This window comes from Entelurus aequoreus, linkage group LG07 (genome assembly GCF_033978785.1).
Source record: "Entelurus aequoreus isolate RoL-2023_Sb linkage group LG07, RoL_Eaeq_v1.1, whole genome shotgun sequence".
NCBI lineage: Eukaryota > Metazoa > Chordata > Actinopteri > Syngnathiformes > Syngnathidae > Entelurus > Entelurus aequoreus.
In genome coordinates this window covers 18,123,328-18,142,753 of record NC_084737.1, presented here as the reverse complement: position 1 = coordinate 18,142,753, position 19,426 = coordinate 18,123,328, and the positions used below count along the sequence as shown (strand labels likewise).

The window sequence follows — 19,426 nt, the reverse complement described above, 5'->3', positions numbered from 1 at the left end:
TAGTAAATTAGGGGAATGCCCTCACAATTTGTTCACTTCTGATACGATACCGATATTGGAGCCTTGAGTATTGGCCGGTATCGATAATGATCCGATACGATATCAGCAGGAGTATTGTATTATTGTATTATTTAGTATTATTGTATTATTTAGTCATGTGGAATGTTAGTTTTTATCAAGTGAAATGAGTCAAACAGAGAACACATTTTATTAGTGTTAGTTTTCTGCCCTAGTTTTCAGAGAAAACTTTGTTTTGATATGAAACATTTTCCCCAAAAAAATATTTCCAAGCAGAATATTTGATGTTAAGTAATTGGAGGCTTCAATAGCTTTCATAACATTGCAACTTTTTTTTGTAACATTTCACCTATTTGCTCTTTTATTCCACTTTATTATTATTATTATTATTATTATTGTAATACGGTTTTTTTTTTACAATGTGCCGCAAATGGCCTCTGGGCCGCACCTTGGACACCACTGACATAGCTGGAAAAATAATACTATAGACAGACATTAACTGTGTGCTATGTTAGTTACAAAGCTGTACATTACGGACACCTGCTGGTGAAAAGGTTGAAGTACAGGAGCTGTAACTGTGTGCTATGCTGGTTAAGAAGCTGTACATTACTGACACCTGCTGGTAAAAAGGTTGAAGTACAGGAGCTGCGTTGCCAGGTTTGTCACGATTAAACCCTTTTTTTGTTTTATGGTGCATGCATGACGAATGTGCAGAATCGTGGATATTGTTATGCTGGTTGTTTCTAAGAAATAGAATTGTAGCAATATTATGGAACAATTTCTCAAAATTAAAACTGAACCAATTTGTACCCTAACGGTTAGCAGTGGGCACGAGTGTCTGGCAACGTACATGTGACGTCTGGCAACACCACACGTTGATGTTTTGTTGACAAAGCTTCTCTTGGAGGCCAAGTGACCTCATGCTGGACATACAAGTGGTTTGTACCGACAATATGTAAACTATAATTTGCGTTCATTCATAAAACTGTTTATAGTTCGCTCAGTTAGTTATAGTTGGGTAGAAGCGCAGCGAGCAAAAGGTTTGTTTAGACAGCTAGCATGCATGCTAACCAGCTCATTCATCAAAGGAGACTGTCACAACCCGGAAGCTGTAATAAACTACTGAATAATAACCTTTTTTCCCCAAAACTATTATCTATTAACTTTCATTTTGGCAGTAAAAATAAGAACTCTCTCGCTTTATTTGCCATATATCGCATTACTTGCTAGCAAAGTCAGTGTCGTGATACAAAATGGGGAAGCTTAAAAATCATAAGTTCCAAAGAGTGGACCACTTGCCTTACCGTTTATTGCAGGCATTACGGTATTTACAGAAGCGTGTGGTTTATGTTTGTGTATTGGAAAAGCGAAAGTGAAAATGTTGGGTACCTAATTGTAGGGATGTGACTTACAGCAACGTGGGATTCAGTTAAATTCCAATTCTTCGGTTGATGAGTGGATTTCTGAATCAATTCTTGTTTGTTCACGATTCTCCGGTTTCCGATTCTTGCAATATATTATTTAGTGTAAGAATCGTAATACAACCTTTTCAAGACAGGTCACAGGTAACCAAAGCGCTTGGCTGCTGACGTATATCAGGATGTCCAAACTTTTTCCACTGAGGGTCGCACGCTGATATTTTGGATATTTTTCATTTTCAAAAAACCAATATAGTACCGTATGTAGAGTTTTTTCCCTTCGAGTCTCCACTTAAGTTTGGTCCCAGGGACCGGAAAAGGTCTGTCATATAAATGTTACAAATAAGTCATATTTTATTAGGTTTTTATTTCAATGCTTAATTCTCTAGATACACTTTAGATCTGTCTGTCGATACGTTTTTTGTTGTTGTTTTTTTTTTTTCCTTACGTTGAATGTCCTTTTTGTCAAAACCCTGTGTTTTAGGGCAACAAAAAATTAAAAGTAGAATATTTGAGTTGAAGTAATTGAAGCCTTATTTACAAACCCCGTTTCCATATGAGTTGGGAAATTGTGTTAGATGTAAATATAAACGGAATATAATGATTTACAAATCCTTTTCAACCCATTTTCAATTGAATGCACTACAAAGACAAGATATTTGATAAACTTTTTTTTTTTTTTGCAAATAATAATTAACTTAGAATTTCATGGCTGCAACACGTGCCAAAGTTGTTGGGAAAGGGCATGTTCACCACTGTGTTACATTGTCTTTCCTTTTAACAACACTCAGTAAACGTTTGGGAACTGAGGAGACACATTTTTTAAGCTTCTCAGGTGGAATTCTTTCCCATTCTTGCTTGATGTACAGCTTAAGTTGTTCAACAGTCCGGGGGTCTCCGTTGTGGTATTTTAGGCTTCATAATGCGCCACACATTTTTTAAAGAAAAAACCGCCTTGTGTTATTTGAGTCGACTTTGCAACTTTTTTTTATTACAATTAATCTTTTTTATGTTTTTACAGGAAGTAGGCAGAATGTTGGTCTAAAAAATTTGTTTTTAAAGATGGATCCTTGAAAATGTTGAAACAATTCAGAATCATAAACAAAAAAAATGCAATTTTTGAATGTAAATGGATGTTTTCAATAATGAAATAATCTAATGTGTGGTTTTATGTGTTGTGTGATGGACTGTTGTGCTTCCCTCTGTCTTGACAGCATCATGGACTGGAATCCCTCAGTTGCCCAAATCGGCCTCTTGGCCACCAGCTCCGCCCTGACCGCCGTCTTCTACACCGTGTACCGAGGTAGAACAGCGACCGTGACCAGGCTAAAGGTCCGCCACACACACAAATTCTTGTACTTCTTACCTTCTTGAGACCTCCGAAAAAATGCCTAGCTCTTTAGAACCACCCTTTCTAGGTATATAAAGATTTGTATTTACAACATTAATAATATATAATAATAATAATATATATAATATATTCCTTTGTAACTGAGCTACTGTGTGGAACAATTTCCCTTGTGGATCAATAAAGTTTGTCTAAGTCTAATATACAAAATTTGCAAATATGAAAAAGGTAAGCTTTTAGTTAATTGTTTTTTTTTTTTGAATATTTTGTTTGTAATTGGTTTTTAATCTTCATTATTTACTTTAAGTTACTACAGTATGTCTCTATATACAAAACCCAAAAGCAGTGAAGTTGGCACGTCGTGTAAATGGTAAATAAGAACAGAATACAATGATTTGCAAATCCTTTTCAACTTACATTCAATTAAATAGACTGCAAAGACAAGATATTTAATGTTCCAACTGAGAAACGTAAATTTTTTTGCTAATAATCATTAACTTGGAATTTAAAGGCAGCAACACATTGCAAAAAAGTTGACACAGGGGCATTTTTACCACTGTGTTACATGGCCTTTCCTTTTAACAACACTCAGTAAACGTTTTGGGACTGAGAAGACCAATTTTTGAAGTGGAATTCGTTCCCATTCTTGCTTGATGTAAGTCCACAGTTTCCAAAAACAATTTGAAATGTGGACTCGTCAGACCACAGAACACTTTTCCACTTTGATGAGCTCGGGCCCAGTGAAGCGTTTCTGGGTGTTGTTGATAAATGACTTTGGCTTTGCATAGTAGAGTTTTAACTTGCACTTACAGATGTAGCGACCAACTGTAGTCATTGACTGTGGTTTTTGAAGTGTTCCTGAGCCCATGTGGTGATATCCTTTACACACTGATGTCACTTTTTGATGCAGTACCTGAGGGATCGAAGGTCTCTAATATCATTGCTTACATGCAGTGATTTCTCCAGATTCTCTGAGCCTTTTGATGATATTACAGACCGTAGATGGTGAAATCCCTAAATTCCTTGCAATAGCTGGTTGAAAAATGTTGTTCTTAAACAATTTGCTCACACATTTGTTCACAAAGTGGTGACCCTCGCCCCATCCTTGTTTGTGAATGACTGAGCATTTCATGGAAGCTGCTTTTATACCCAATCATGGCACCCACCTGTTCCCAATTAGCCTGTTCACCTGTGGGATGTTCCAAATATGTGTTTGATGAGCATTCTTCAACTTTATCAGTCTTTTGTGCCAGCTTTTTTGAAACATGTTGCAGGCATCAAATTCCAAATGAGCTAATATTTGCAAAAAATGACAAAGTTTTGCAGTTGAGTATCTTGTCTTTGCAGTCTATTCAATTGAATATATTTTGAAAAGAATTTGCAAATTATTGTATTTTGTTTTTATTTACAATTTACACAACGTGCCAACTTCACTGGTTTTGGGGTTTGTACATATTTTAATTTTTTCTTAAATTAATTTCAGCCAATGGTGGCACATTTCAATTTCTTACACACACTTGTTATTTCATATGTTGACCAGAGGGGGAGCACTTTTAAAACCGACACACAGTCAATTTGAAAAACCCCTCCTTTTTGGGACCACCCTAATTTTAATAGATTTTACCACCAGGGGGTGCAAATGAGACATTCTCTATTCGATGCAATGGTTTTCCATATTGGGACCATGATTTATGTCCTGACTTGTTCACCGGTCCTCATATGGAAGGTTCTTTTCCTTGTTGATGTTTCAAGAAGGGTAGAAATACAAGAACACACACTTCCTCCACAACAGGCGTAACACAAAACATCTCTTTGATTTGCACAGGAAGCCAAGAAAGTCCCCATAGACCAGGACTTGAAGACCATTTTGTCTGAAACACCTGGAAGATGTTTCCCTTATGCCGTGGTAGAAGGTAAGTGGAGCACATTGTCTTCCATTTTGATTGCGCAACATGAAGTGTGAAGTGTTCCACAGTCCCAACAAACAATGATCAAATAAATCGTCACAATTAGGGCTGGGTAATAAAGTCTATTTCACGGATTAGGCATTTAGGTGTAAAACATACACGGGGAATGTCTGCAACTTGTGGACCACAGATCAGAAACCGGACAATAAGGAAGCCTCTGTTGCTGTTTCTTTCTATAATGTCATAATTATGGGCCTGCTGCCAAGGACCCATTCACACGCTGCTTAGCATGCTAACACTTTATACTAGTATTTTAGCTAATAATATATGTTTCAATTTTAAAAATCATGGATTTTGATACTTGGTGCCATCTTACAATTATGCTAACTTGTTCTATGTTAGCATGCTTAAGTTTTATGCTGGCATTTTTGATGATTTTATTGGTATAAAACTAAAAGTCATGGCTTTTAATACTTGGTGCCATCTTACAATTATGCTAACTTGTCCTATGTTAGCATGCTAACTCTTTATACTAGCATTTTAGCTAATATTGTATGTTTAAATGTAAAAATCATGGGTTTTGATACTTGGTGCCATCTTACAATTATGCTAACTTTTCCTATGTTAGCATACTGACGTTTTATGCTTGCATATCTGCTGATTTTATTGGTATAAACCTAAAAGTCATGGCTTTTGATTATTGGCGCCATCTTAGAATAGAAATATGCTAACTTTTCTGATGTTATCATGCTAACATTACCGTGCTGATTTTTTTATACTAGCATTTGAGCTCATTTTGATCATTTCAACCTAAAATTCATGGGATTTGAGACATGTCTCCATCTTGCAAGAATACCAAATGTTCCCTTTTATAAGAGGCTAATGTTAGCATGCAACATTTTATGCTTGCTTTTGTAGGTTCACAGCACGGATAGCAAAATGTTGTGGGAATATTACTTATAATTCATTAAAACTAGGGGTGTAACGGTACACAAAAATTTCGGTTCGGTACGTACCTCGGTTTAGAGTTCACGGTTCGGTTCATCTTCGGTACAGTAAGAAAACGACAAAATATACATTTTTTGGTTATTTATTTACCAAATTTGTAAACAATGGCTTTATCCTTTTAACATTGGGAACACTATAATAATTCTGCCCACAATAATCAACATTAAACTGCCTCAAGTTGTTGCTCAGATTAAATAAATGATAAATGGGTTATACTTGTATAGCGCTTTTCTACCTTCAAGGTACTCAAAGCACTTTGACAGTATTTCCACAATACAATGACAAAACTTTTCTTCTACAACATTAAACAGTTTCAAGTCAACTCATAATGCTTAATTTATTACAGCATTTGGGAAGCCTGTAGTTGATTTTTATGATGTAAATGTTATATTTTTATCAACATGTAATAGCAGGGACCATGCCATTCAAAACTAGGCTGCTGCATTACTAATGATTAATGTAACTATAGCTGAAAAAATGGTACAAAAGCAATAGGAGAGACTATTCATCCCTGAACACCATGGAGTTCATGTAGGCTTAATGATGCAGTTACATTATTATATCAACTATCAGAGACAGAAACTCTTCATTTAACATAATTTCCTTTTTGCTGCTTCAACACAGCTCAATCAACACAGAAAAAGGTAAAGTGAAATAACAGACAGGCAGGGCTTTGCTGTCTGGAGCACACACACACACACCGCAAAATGAGCTAACGTTACGCTAAAAGCGAATTAGCCTTCACCTCAAGCCAGGACTGCGAGCAAGCTGAACTGCCTTTTATATTTCTAGAAGGTCAACAGGCTCATAGTGATGTTACTAGTAGTTGACTGGGAGGTGTTTATTATAATTTGGGGATAGTCTGCTGCCTGATGCTTACCTGCTAAACGCTAAGCACTGACTACATGCGCTCTGAATACGTACTGCTGATTGGCTGTTACCGCTCTGAATATGCACTGCTGATTGGCTGTTACCGCTCTGTTTGTAACTAATCAGATGGTTTTGTGGGTGGGACAATACTGGGTGCTGTGTAGAACAGTGGTCCTCAACCACCGGGCTGCAGTCTGGTACCGGTCCGCGGACCGATTGGTACCGGGTCGCGCAAGAAATAAAAAATTAAAAAATAAAATATATATATATATATATATATATATATATATATATATATATATATATTTTTTTTTTTTTTAAATTAAATCAACATAAAAAAACACAATATATACATTATATATCAATATAGATCAATACAGTCTGCAGGGATACAGTCCGTAAGCACACATGATTGTATTTCTTTATGAAAAAATAAATAAATAAAAATAAAATAAACCCCCCCCGGTCCCCAGCTACAAAAAGGTTGGGGACCACTGGTGTAGAGGACTGACAGAAACAGAGGCAGAAGGAAGCGGAGGCGGCTACTTAATATGTTTGTGTGGAAACTCGTTCGGTACACCTCCGAACCGAACCGAAACCCCCGTACCGAAACGGTTCAATACAAATACACGTACCGTTACACCCCTAATTAAAACAGTACATTAATTTAACAAGTAGATGCAAGTATGTGCTTGTGCTGCCATCTTGTGTCTACTTTCAAGTATGTGTGCTATAAAATGAGTAATACATCAATACAGTGTTTGTTTTACAATTTTTGTTGAAATCCTGTACGGATGTAACGATAAACGGTAATAATGATAATCACGGAAAATCTCCCGACAATTAGTATTACCGTTTCAAATAAAATGATGGAAAAACCGGGATTGTATAACTGCACTTTGTTAAACTCACTGGCGCCAGCTCGCTAGTTTGAATGCTAACATGAAAACAAGAGACATTGACGTCTTTCCCCATGAAGAACCGGCATACCTCAATCCGAACTTAAAGAAACACATTACTGTTTGAACAACTAAAATATTCAATTGTGTACATTGAACAGGGTGATCCTTCTATACGCAGACAGCGGTGTTTTTATGCTGCGTTCAAGGACCGCTGAAGCGAGTAGGATGCCACAACGCCCGCCAGAAATAATTAGCAATAATCATAGATTTGACTTTTTTTAGGCACTTTTCATCGAAACCAATCTGACAGTGCTACAGTACAAAGCAATATTCAAAGGAATAAAGGCTCAGTCATTACAACCCAGACGTTGGGTTGAGTTGAACGCCAATATGTCCTTTCTTGTCAGGCGTCGTGAAGTCTGTGAAGGAAACTCTCAACAGCCAGTTCCTTGACAACTGCAAAGGTGTCATTGAGAGACTGACCTTGAAGGAGGAGAAGATGGTGTGGAATCGCACCACTCACCATTGGTAAGCCACAAGCATGCCGTGTGTCTGTAGTTGTGAGTCGTTATGTTTCACTTAAGTTTGTAGTTGTGAGTTATGTTTCACTAAAGTTTGTAGTTATGAGTTATGTTTCACTAAAGTTTGTAGTTGTGAGTTATGTTTCACTAAAGTTTGTAGTTGTGAGGTATGTTTCACTAAAGTTTGTAGTTGTGAGTCGTTATGTTTCACTAAAGTTTGTCGTTGTGAGTCGTTATGTTTTACCAAAGTTTGTCGTTGAGTCGTTATGTTTCACTAAAGTTTGTCGTTGTGAGTCGTTATGTTTCACTAAAGTTTGTCATTGTGAGTTGTTATGTTTCACTAAAGTTTGTAGTTGTGAGTTGTTATGTTTCACTAAAGTTTGTCGTTGTGAGTCGTTATGTTTCACTAAAGTTAGTCGTTGTGAGTCGTTATGTTTCACTAAAGTTTGTAGTTGTGAGTCGTTGTGCTTCACTAAAGTTTGTTGTTGTGAGTCGTTATGTTTCACTTAAGTTTGTAATTGTGAGTCGTTATGATTCACTAAAGTTTGTAGTTGTGTGTCGTTATGTTTCACTAAAGTTTGTAATTGTGAGTCGTTATGTTTCACTAAAGTTTGTCGTTGTGAGTCGTTATGTTTCACTAAAGGTTGCCGTTGTGAGTCGTTATGTTTCACTAAAGTTTGTAGTTGTGAGTTGTTATGTTTCACTAAAGTTTGTAATTGTGAGTCGTTAGGTTTCACTAAAGTTTGTAGTTGTGTGTCGTTATGTTTCACTAAAGTTTGTTGGTGTGAGTCGTTATGTTTCACTAAAGTTTGTCGTTGTGAGTCGTTAAGTTTCCCCAAAGTTTGTAGTTGTGTGTCGTTATGTTTCACTAAAGTTTGTCGGTGTGAGTCGTTAAGTTTCCCCAAAGTTTGTAGTTGTGAGTCTGTATGTTTCACTAAGGTTTGTTGTTGTGAGTTATGTTTCACTAAAGTTTGTAGTTTTGAGTCATTATGTTTCACTTAAGTTTGTTGTTATGTTTTACTAAAGTTTGTCGTTGTGAGTCGTTATGTTTCACCAAAGTTTGTCGTTGAGTCGTTATGTTTCACTAAAGTTTGTTGTTGTGAATTGTTATGTTTCACTAAAGTTTGTAGTTATGGTAGTTATGTTTCACTAAAGTTTGTTGTTGTGAGTCGTTATGTTTCACTAAAGTTTGTCGTTTTGTTTCACTTAAGTTTGTCGTTGTGTTTTGGGGCGTGCAGGAACAACACAGAGAAAGTCATCCACCAGCGCACCAACACAGTTCCTTTCGCTCTGGGCCCTCACAACGAGGACATCAGCGCTAACGTTCTTGTGGTGCGGCCGCTTGACGCCGCCGAGTTGAACCTGGAGACCACGTACGAGAACTTCCACCCCGCGGTGCAGTCCCTGTCCAGCGCCATCGGCAACTTCTTCTGCGGCGAGCGGCCCAAAGGCGTCCATGAAATGGAGGAGATGCTGCGCGTGGGGGAGAGCGTCACAGGCGTGGGCGAGTTGGTGCTGGACAATGACATCATCAGGCTGCAGCCTCCCAAGCAAGGCTTCTCCTACTTCCTCACCCGCCTGGACTACGACGCCCTCGTGAGGAAGCAGGAGAGAGACGTCAGACTGTGGAGGATCCTCACCGTGGTCGCCGGGATGGCCGCCTGCTCCACGTTCTGCTACATGCTGTGGAAGCAGTACGTGCGCCACAGACAGAGGAGGCTCGCCAGGCGCATGCTGAGGGAGTTCCAGGAGCAGGAGAAGAAACAGGTGGAGGACGCCTCCAATTTGGAGGAGAGCAGCGTGCAGAGCAGCAGGTGCACGGTGTGTCTGTGCCAGGAGCGCTCCTGCGTCTTTCTGGAGTGCGGTCACGTGTGCACGTGCACGCCGTGTTACCAGGCTCTTCCAAAGCCCAGGAAATGTCCCATCTGCAGGGCCGCCATAACCAGGATGGTGCCCATCTACAACATCTGATGGTAAACCTTCTTCTTCTCCTCCAGGCAGAAATAGGCATCTCATGTATTTGGTCCACACAAAATAAAAAGTGACATTATTTTTTTATTGGGACCTCCCAGGTTCTTTAGTTCTGAGGCTGTCTGAATAAAAACCGGTTACGAGAATTGAAGATGAGCCATTTATTCCATAAAGAAGAGTACCAACAGTAGCAATACCAGCACTGGAGAAAGAACTGAGCCATATATCGATTTTATCGATAAATTCAAGTTTTTTTGTTGTTTTTTCCTCCTCTTGCCCCAATGAATGTCCGTAGCCCTCGCCCTTACTTCCTTAGCCGAGATTTAAAACATGGCTCATGTTCCAGAGGAAAGAAAAGTGTCAGTAGTTTGGCTTTGGAACAAAAGTCTGCACTCTGCAAAGTTCCATTAAAAAATGGAGCAGAACAACAAACTTATTCCAGATTCTGAAACCAAAACTTACATTCGGGTGCGGGAAATACAACTTTACCAGGCGAACATGACCAATACTCTGCAGCATCGCGTGGACATCGGGGGCGGTACCTCTGGATTGGCAGACCGGGGTGGTGGTTCCTCTCTTTAAGAAGGGGAACCGGAGGGTGTGTTCTAACTATCGTGGGATCACACTCCTCAGCTTTCCCAGTAAGGTCTATTCAGGTGTACTGGAGAGGAGGCTACGCCGGATAGTCGAACCTCGGATTCAGGAGGAACAGTGTGGTTTTCGTCCTGGTCGTGGAACTGTGGATCAGCTCTATACTCTCGGCAGGGTCCTTGATGGTGCATGGGAGTTTGCCCAACCAGTCTACATGTGTTTTGTGGGCTTGGAGAAGGCATTCGACCGTGTACCTCGGGAAGTCCAGTGGGGAGTGAGAGAGTATGGGGTATCGGACTGTCTGATTGTGGCGGTCCGCTCCCTGTATGATCAGTGCCAGAGCTTGGTCCACATTGCCGGCAGTAAGTCGGTCCAGTGAGGGTTGGACTCAGCCAAGGCTGCCCTTTGTCACCGATTCTGTTCATAACTTTTATGGACGGAATTTCTAGGCGCAGTCAAGGCGTTGAGGGGATCTGGTTTGGTTGCTGCAGGATTAGGTCTCTGCTTTTTGCAGATGATGTGGTCCTGATGGCTTCATCTGGCCAGGATCTTCAGCTCTCACTGGATCGGTTCGCAGAGTGTGAAGCGACTGGGATGAGAATCAGCTCCTCCAAGTCCGAGTCCATGGTTCTCGCCCGGAAAAGGGTGGAGTGCCATCTCCGGGTTGCGGAGGAGACCCTGCCCCAAGTGGAGGAGTTCAAGTACCTCGGAGTCTTGTTCACGAGTGGGGGAAGAGTGGATCGTGAGGTCGACAGGCGGATCGGTGCAGCGTCTTCAGTAATGCGGACGCTGTATCGATCCGTTGTGGTAAAGAAGGAGCTGAGCCGGAAGGCAAAGCTCTCAATTTACCGGTCGATCTACGTTCCCATCCTCACCTATGGTCATGAGCTTTGGGTTATGACCGAAAGGACAAGATCACGGGTACAAGCGGCCGAAATGAGTTTCCTCCGCCGGGTGGCGGGTCTCTCCCTTAGAGATAGGGTGAGAAGCTCTGCCATCCGGGGGGAGCTCAAAGTAAAGCCGCTGCTCCTCCACATGGAGAGGAGCCAGAGGAGGTGGTTCGGGCATCTGGTCAGGATGCCACCCGAACGCCTCCCTAGGGAGGTGTTTAGGGCGCGTCCGACTGGTAGGAGGCCACGGGGAAGACCCAGGACACGTTGGGAAGACTATGTCTCCCGGCTGGCCTGGGAACGCCTCGGGATCCCCCGGGAGGAGCTGGACAAAGTGGCTGGGGAGAGGGAAGTCTGGGCTTCCCTGCTTAGGCTGCTGCCCCCGCGACTCGACCTCGGATAAGCGGAAGAAGATGGATGGATGGATGGATGGACATGACCAATACAACAAACTAACTCCGGCTAAAATGCTTCTTACTATCAGGTATCATCATACCTGATATGTATGATGATACCATGCATGATGATACCATGTATGATAGTACCATGCATGATACCATATATGATGATACCATGCATATTTTACCATGTATGATAGTACCATGCATGATACCATGCATATTATACCATGTATGATACCATTCATGATATATGATATATATATATCGACATATATGACGATACCATGCAGACATACATGATGATACTATGCGTGATGATATCATGTATGATGATACCATGTGTGATGATATGTATGATTACACCATGCCTGATACCATGTATGATGTTACCATGTATGATACAATGCATGATGATACCATGTATGATGATACCATGCATGATGATACCATGTATGATAATACCATGCTTGATACCATGTATGATAATACATTGCATGATGATACAATGTATGATAATACATTGTATGATACCATGTATGAAAATACTATGCATATTATACCATGTATGATAATACCATGCATGATAATACATTGCATGATGATACCATGTAGTATGATACCATGTATGAAGATACCATGCATATTATACCATGTATGATAATACCATGCATGATACCATGTATGATGATACCATGCATATTATACATATATGATAATACCATGCATGATACCATGTATGATAATACCATGTATGATACCATATATGACGATACCATGCATACATACATGATGATACCATGAGTGATGATATCATGTATGACACCATGGGTGATGATATCAAGTATGATTAAACCATGCCTGATACCATGTATGATGATACCATGCTTGATGATACCATGCATGATACCATGCATGATGATACCATGTGTGATGATACCATGCATGATGATACCATGTATGATAATACCATGCATGATACCATGTATGATAATACCATGAATGATGATACCATGTATGAAGATTGATTGATTGAGACTTTTTTTAGTAGGTTGTACAGTGAAGTACATATTCCGTACAATTGACCACTAAATGGTAACACCCAAATAAGTTTTTCAACTTGTTTAAGTCGGGGTCCACTTAAATTGATTCATGATACAGATATATACTATCATATATACTATCATCATAATACAGTCATCACACAAGATAATCACATTGAATTATTTACATTATTTACAATCAGGGGTGTGGAGGGGGGGGGAGTAGGATATGGACAGCAAGTAGTGGACATAGAGAGAGAGAGAGATCAGAAGGCATAAGAAAAAGTATCTGCATTTGATTGTTTACATTTGATTATTAGCAATCCGGGGAGGGTGTTAGTTTAGGGTTGTAGCTGCCTGGAGGTGAACTTTTATTGCGGTTTTGAAGGAGGATAGAGATGCCCTTTCTTTTATACCTGTTGGGAGCGCATTCCACATTGATGTGGCATAGAAAGAGAATGAGTTAAGACCTTTGTTAGTTCGGAATCTGGGTTTAACGTGGTTAGTGGAGCTCCCCCTGGTGTTGTGGTTATGGCGGTCATTTACGTTAAGGAAGTAGTTTGACATGTACTTCGGTATCAGGGAGGTGTAGTGGATTTTATAGACTAGGCTCAGTGCAAATTGTTTAACTCTGTCCTCCAACTTGAGCCAGCCCACTTTAGAGAAGTGGGTAGGAGTTTTAGATTTGAGGGTTTTGGAGGTGCTAGGGTACCAGGAGGTGCATGCGTAATCGAAAAAGGGTTGAACGAGAGTTCCCGCCAGAATCCTCATGGTGCTTTTGTTGACCAGAGAGGAGATTCTGTAGAGAAATCTCGTTTGTTGGTTAACCTTTCTGATTACCTTGGTTGCCATTTTATCACAGGAAAGGTTAGCCTCTAGAATGGAACCTAGGTAGGTGACCTCATCTTTCCTGGTGATAACAATGTCACCCACTTTTATAGTGAAGTCATTGACTTTCTTAAGGTTGATGTGGGACCCAAACAGGATGGATTCCGTTTTACCCAAGTGGATGGATAGCTTGTTGTCAGCGAGCCAGGTGCAAGTTCTACAGAGCTCAGCACTGAGGATTTTCTCCACCTGTGACTTGTCCTTGTCGGATACCAGCAGGGCAGAGTCATCCGCAAACAAAAACAACTCACAGTCGCATGCCGATGGCATGTCATTTATGTATATTAGCAGGGACGTGCACATGATTATAGAGGGGCAGGGGCTCAAAGTCAGAAAAGGGCAGGAATTATTTTTTTGGTCCTTTACACAATATGGAAATTAATGTAAAATTAAATTTGCTAATAGGAAGCTAACTACTTAGCTGTGTGTCCTTTGTAGTTAAAAGTGATTGCCATTTCTTTTGTGTCAACAAATTATGGTCATAATGAGTTAATTCACATTATCATAGGCTTGGAAGACATGAAAAGCAACAAAACACTGGTTTATTATTAGGCTATTTATTGTTAAAGCACTTTAAAATTGAACATTGAACAGTGCAACAGGAACTTTGAAAAAAATACAAAAATAAATACCCAAATGGAAAAAACTTCAATGTGAAAATCTGTCCTTCTTCCCTTAACTTGATGAAAACACCATCAAGTTGTAACTTATGGTATTTCCCACTTAATGCTCAGACTAAACAACTGAAATGCAATACAGGGCCAAAAATATTGACCAGGGGCCAGTAGAGGGCTGTATCCTTTCTTTTTTTGGCATTGTGCTGCAGGCATAATCAACATGAATCAAGTTTAAATACAGTTAGTAATATTCCTAACAGATAACCTACATCTTATATCCCCAGAATGCTGAAATTATTAATATTATTCTTATTATTGTTATTATTATCATTATTATTATTTTATCAACCCACACAGTAATAGCAAAGTCACAATAAACTTTATATCTAAAACTCTACTGTGAGAAAAATGTGATCCGCCGTAAACACAGTGCATTTTATTTTGAAAATTAACCCGGTGTTTTATTTTGTATTTTGTTCACTACTACCTGTCCCGCACGATCCGCTCTGCTCTGTGCGGAATTGATGTGCCGTGCTCAATTGATGCGCCGTGCTCCGGCGTCCGGCAAAAACAGAAGCTGACACATTGAATAATAGAATAATACAGCGTTTTTCTGAAATATTACCCATATTAGATGCTGAATAAGTGGACGGCGACTAGACCATAACTCACAGGTGCAAGTTGCTCCACTGTCACGTCTCAGGGGCGCGGTTGACTCTCTCTCCTCTCACTTACTCACTCACTCACCCGGTATTACAAGAAAACGTGGAGTTTTTGTACCACTGTTTTTTTTTACATCTCTGACAGGAATTTATTAATGTTGTTTAAAAGAAGAAAAAAACACACACGCACAGGCAGAGGGCACTTTTTAAGACGAGGCAAAAAAGGGCAGGGGCTCGAGCACCCATAGGGCCCTATGTGTGCACGTGCCTGCATATTAGGAACAGTAAAAGTCCCAATATACTGCCTTGGGGGACTCCACAGCTCTCCGAGAGGGGGGGGGACACGGTGCCGTTCACCTCTACCACCTGCTCCCTCCCCTCCAAGTAAGATTGCATCCAGCTCCATGAGGTTTTGTTAAATCCGATTGCTCTGAGCTTATCCAACAGTATAGCGTGGTTAACGGTGTCAAAGGCCTTCTGAAGGTCCAGCATGACAATGCCGCAGTATTTGCCCGCGTCCACCTCATGTTTGATGTGGTCGGTCAGATAGAGAAGGCATGTGTCAGTGGAGTGCTTAGTTCTGAAGCCGGATTGGAATTTGTACATGTGTTTATTAGTGGCAAGGTAACTATCGACCTGTTCATAAACTATTTTCTCCATTACTTTCGAAATGGAACTGAGAATAGAAACAGGTCGGTAGTTGCCAGGTTCCAATTTGCTTCCTTTTTCAAAGAGGGGAGTTACTCTTGCTATCTTAAAATCTTTTGGTACTTGGCCTTGTATAATTGATAGGTTTATTATGTGCGTGATGATCGGGGCAATGATGGAGGCAGAGTCCCTGAGGAATCTGGAGGGAATATTATCAAGGCCGGTGGCCTTGTTTGGGTGGAGCGCACTCAATTTTTTAAACACCTCATCAGCTGTGACCATTTCTAATTTGAAATCATCGTTGGATACTCCTAGCTTTCTGTAGAAGGCTTTAATGTGTTCTACACCAAAGCGACCAGAGTGGTGGGACAGCTTGTTGACAAGAGTTGCGGCTATGCTGGTGAAAAAGATGTTAAGTCTGCTAGCTACCTCCATTTTGTCTGTAATGAGGGAGTCACCCTCCTTGATGCTGATGTTGGTGAGTCTGGTTTTAAGTTTCTGGCTGCAACCAGGAAGCTGGTTGTTGAGAATTTTCCAGAGCTCCCGTGGCTTATTTGTGTTTTCCTCTATTTTGTCGTTAATGTAATTTTTTTTTAAGGATTTAGTCAGGTTGGTTGACTTATTTCTTAATTTATTGCATTGCTTTTTGAGAGTTGAAAGGAGTAATTTGAGGTTGATATTATTGGGTTGTTTATCTACTTCTGTTTTACATTTTTGGTATTCAGAGTATTTTCTGTCTCTGTCTTTTATGGCAGCTAATAGGTCCGGATTCATCCATGGTTCCGAGCGGGCTTTGATCCTGACTGTTTTCACGGGAGCCATGTCATTTAGTATCTTTAGGAACGCCGTTTTGAAGCGATCCCAAGCAACATCGACCAGGTTGCTTGCGAGCACAGGGGACCAGTCCCACTCATCTAATTTTAAATTGAAATTGTCATTGGAGTATTTTTTGAGGGATCTGGATTGGGCTGTTATGTGGCCATTGGCTTTGGGTTTAGCTATTTTGCGGGTGCAGAAGGTTAGATAGTGGTCGCTAAGACCACAGATCATGACCCCACTATTTTTTATTTTAGGCCGGTCTGAAGTGAGAATGAGATCTATGGTTGATTGGGTGGAATCACACACCCTTGTAGGTAGCGCTATTAGCTGGGAAAGACCGTGCAGATTACAAAACTTGCTCTAGGATCTGAAGACAGGCGCATCTTTGCGTTGAATATCTGTGTTCAGATCCCCAGTTATAATTTTCTCCACGTTGTCTGTTCCTGCCAAGCACTCTTCCAGAGCCCCATAGAAATCACTCTGATTAGGGGGTCTATAAACAGTCCCTATTAGTACCGGCTTAGCGTTTTTGAATTTGATTTCCGCCCACACAGATTCCAGGTCAGTGTGGTTCAGATCAGTGCGAGTTATGTATTTAATATCTTGGTGAATATACATACAAACGCCCCCCCGTGTTTATTCCTATCCTTTCTGATAACCGAAAAGTTTTCTATTTCTATCTCTGAGTCAGAAATACTTTGATCAAATTTGGTTTCAGAGAAACACAAGATTTTTATTTTCGTGTTGAGGAACATTTCTCTGATTTGGTCGAGTTTGGCTCCTGAGAGGCTGTTCACATTTAGGTGGATGATGTGTAGTCTACTGGAACCAAAAAGACCATCAGAGTCCGCTGTGTTGTGGTACTGACCAGAAAAGTTGTTGGTTATTATTGCTGTTGAAGTTGGAGAGCAGGAGGGAGAGAAGGGAGAGAGAGAGAGAGAGAGGCATATTGATCTTCCTCCAGGTGAAGGGGGAGGGGCGGGGTTGGAGAGGGGGAGGCCAGGTAGGGTGGGTGGGGGTGGGGGTGGGGGTGGATTTCCTTTTGGCGGGCTTTTTTGAAGACAAAGATACCATGCATATTATACCATGTATGATAATACCATGCATGATACCATGTATGATAATAGCATGTATGATGATACCAAATATGACGATACCATGCATACATACATGATGATACCATGCGTGATGATATCATGTATGATACCATGCGTGATGATATCATGTATAATTATACCATGCCTGATACCATGCTTGATGATACCATGTATGATGATACCATATATGATACCATGCATGATAATACCATGCATGATGATATCATGTACGATTATACCATGCCTGACACCATGTATGATACATGCATGATGATATCATGTATGATTACACCATGTATGATGATACCATGTATGATACCATGTATGATACCACGTATATCTTATATGATGATACCAAGTCTGTATGATACCATGTATGATGATACCATGTATGGTGAGAAAGAAGCACAGTGTAGAACGATAACTAAAGCAGTCGCTCTGCACACCACCAAGATGTGAAAATGTCTTTATTAGTGGTGGGAATATTTGGGCACATTACGATTCAGCAGCTATGACTCGGTTAAAAATTAATTACTGATGCATCTTTAATTTATGTGTATTGATGCAGTTTTACATGACTAAATACGCTTTTACCAGTGCATTTGTTATAAGAAACAGTTGAATTAATTCCCACATGTATTAAATTAATGGAAATGTGTGTCAGGCACATTTTAGAGCTGTCTGCATGACTTTATTTACAATAAATAAATCGTTTGTCCATTATTGATGTTTACTAATCGATTTTATATTCGTCAATGTCTGAATTGCGATGCATCTAATAATGGATTATTTCCCACAACCTATTCTTCATCCACTTCCTGAAGCTATTTTATAGTCTTCTCAATGACTGTTTATTAGGCATGCAATGTGTAATACTACTAAGTATTTTATTCAAGAGGAAGCTCTTAATATAGTTCTTTGAAAATGAGTACATAAAAAGTCATGTTTCCTCGTGAGGAACCTTGAAATATTGTCAGCATTTAAATAAATAAAAAATTCTGGGCTCCTTCACGTAGAAATGGATGTTTTGCCAGGTATGCTGAGGAAATGTTTTTATGGTGCATTCAAGGACCGCTGAACAGAGTATGACGCCAGAATGAATACTAATAATAACATGCAAAATAGTGGGTTTTCTAACAGTGTCTATTCAGTTTATTATTGACATTCAGGGGGTTGTTTGGAGCGCATGCTAACTGTTGAACGTGTCAACTACCAAGTTATACGGCTGTGAAATTGCCTGACAAAATTAGCATGCTAATGTTAGCATGCTAGCAGCTGGCGTGTGTCAACTAACAAGTTCTGTGACTCAAGTGTACGGCTGTCAAATTGGCTAAGATAAAGTTAGCATGCTAATGAGCTGTACGGCTGTAAAATTGGCACAAGAAAACAGTTAGCGTGCTAACGTTAGCATGCTAGCAGCTGGCGTGTGTCAACTAACGAGTTCTGTGACTCAAGTGTACGGCTGTCAAATTGGCTAAGATAAAGTTAGCATGCTAATGAGCTGTACAGCTGTAAAATTGGCAACAACAAAAAAAGTTAGCATGCTAATGAGCTGTACGGTTGTAAAATTGGCTAAAAAAGTTAGCAAAACAACAACGGCAGCCTATCTTATGTTACGTTTCGATTCAAACCGATACTCGCAATGTATCATTTGGTATAATAATTACAATAAAACTTTTTTTTTGAAACAGGTTAAAGGTTTAAAAGATCCTTCTGGTTGCATGGAGATAGCCTTAAAACATTGTTTTCAAAACTGATTCTTATGAGGAAAAACAAAACAAACATTTTATTTTTTGAAAATGTTGAATTG

The 19,426-nt window shown here is 39.9% G+C and overlaps 1 protein-coding gene across 2 annotated transcripts; it reads left to right on the top strand.

Annotated features, from left to right (window-relative positions):
- The first annotated feature begins 823 nt into the window (after positions 1-823).
- Positions 824-10,109, top strand: mul1b (mitochondrial E3 ubiquitin protein ligase 1b). Of its 2 annotated transcripts, none has more exons than XM_062051948.1 (5): positions 824-956; positions 2,651-2,768; positions 4,610-4,697; positions 7,879-7,999; positions 9,231-10,109. In XM_062051948.1, exons 2-5 carry the CDS (start codon positions 2,655-2,657, stop codon positions 9,961-9,963), a joined length of 1,056 nt encoding a protein of 351 aa, XP_061907932.1. In that variant the 5' UTR covers positions 824-956; positions 2,651-2,654; the 3' UTR covers positions 9,964-10,109. The 2 variants fall into 2 exon arrangements, with proteins under 2 accessions (XP_061907932.1, XP_061907933.1); XM_062051949.1 differs by lacking the exon at positions 824-956 and adding an exon at positions 1,034-1,058.
- Positions 10,110-19,426: the final 9,317 nt, after the last annotated feature.

Bases quoted from the DNA above. Each gene is read 5' to 3' on its own strand.
- mul1b (XM_062051948.1), top strand. From the start codon at position 2,655: ATGGACTGGAATCCCTCAGTTGCCCAAATCGGCCTCTTGGCCACCAGC. The intron at 2,769-4,609 runs GTCCGCCACACA...TGATTTGCACAG, and splicing joins CGACCGTGACCAGGCTAAAG to GAAGCCAAGAAAGTCCCCAT. The intron at 4,698-7,878 runs GTAAGTGGAGCA...CTTTCTTGTCAG, and splicing joins CCCTTATGCCGTGGTAGAAG to GCGTCGTGAAGTCTGTGAAG.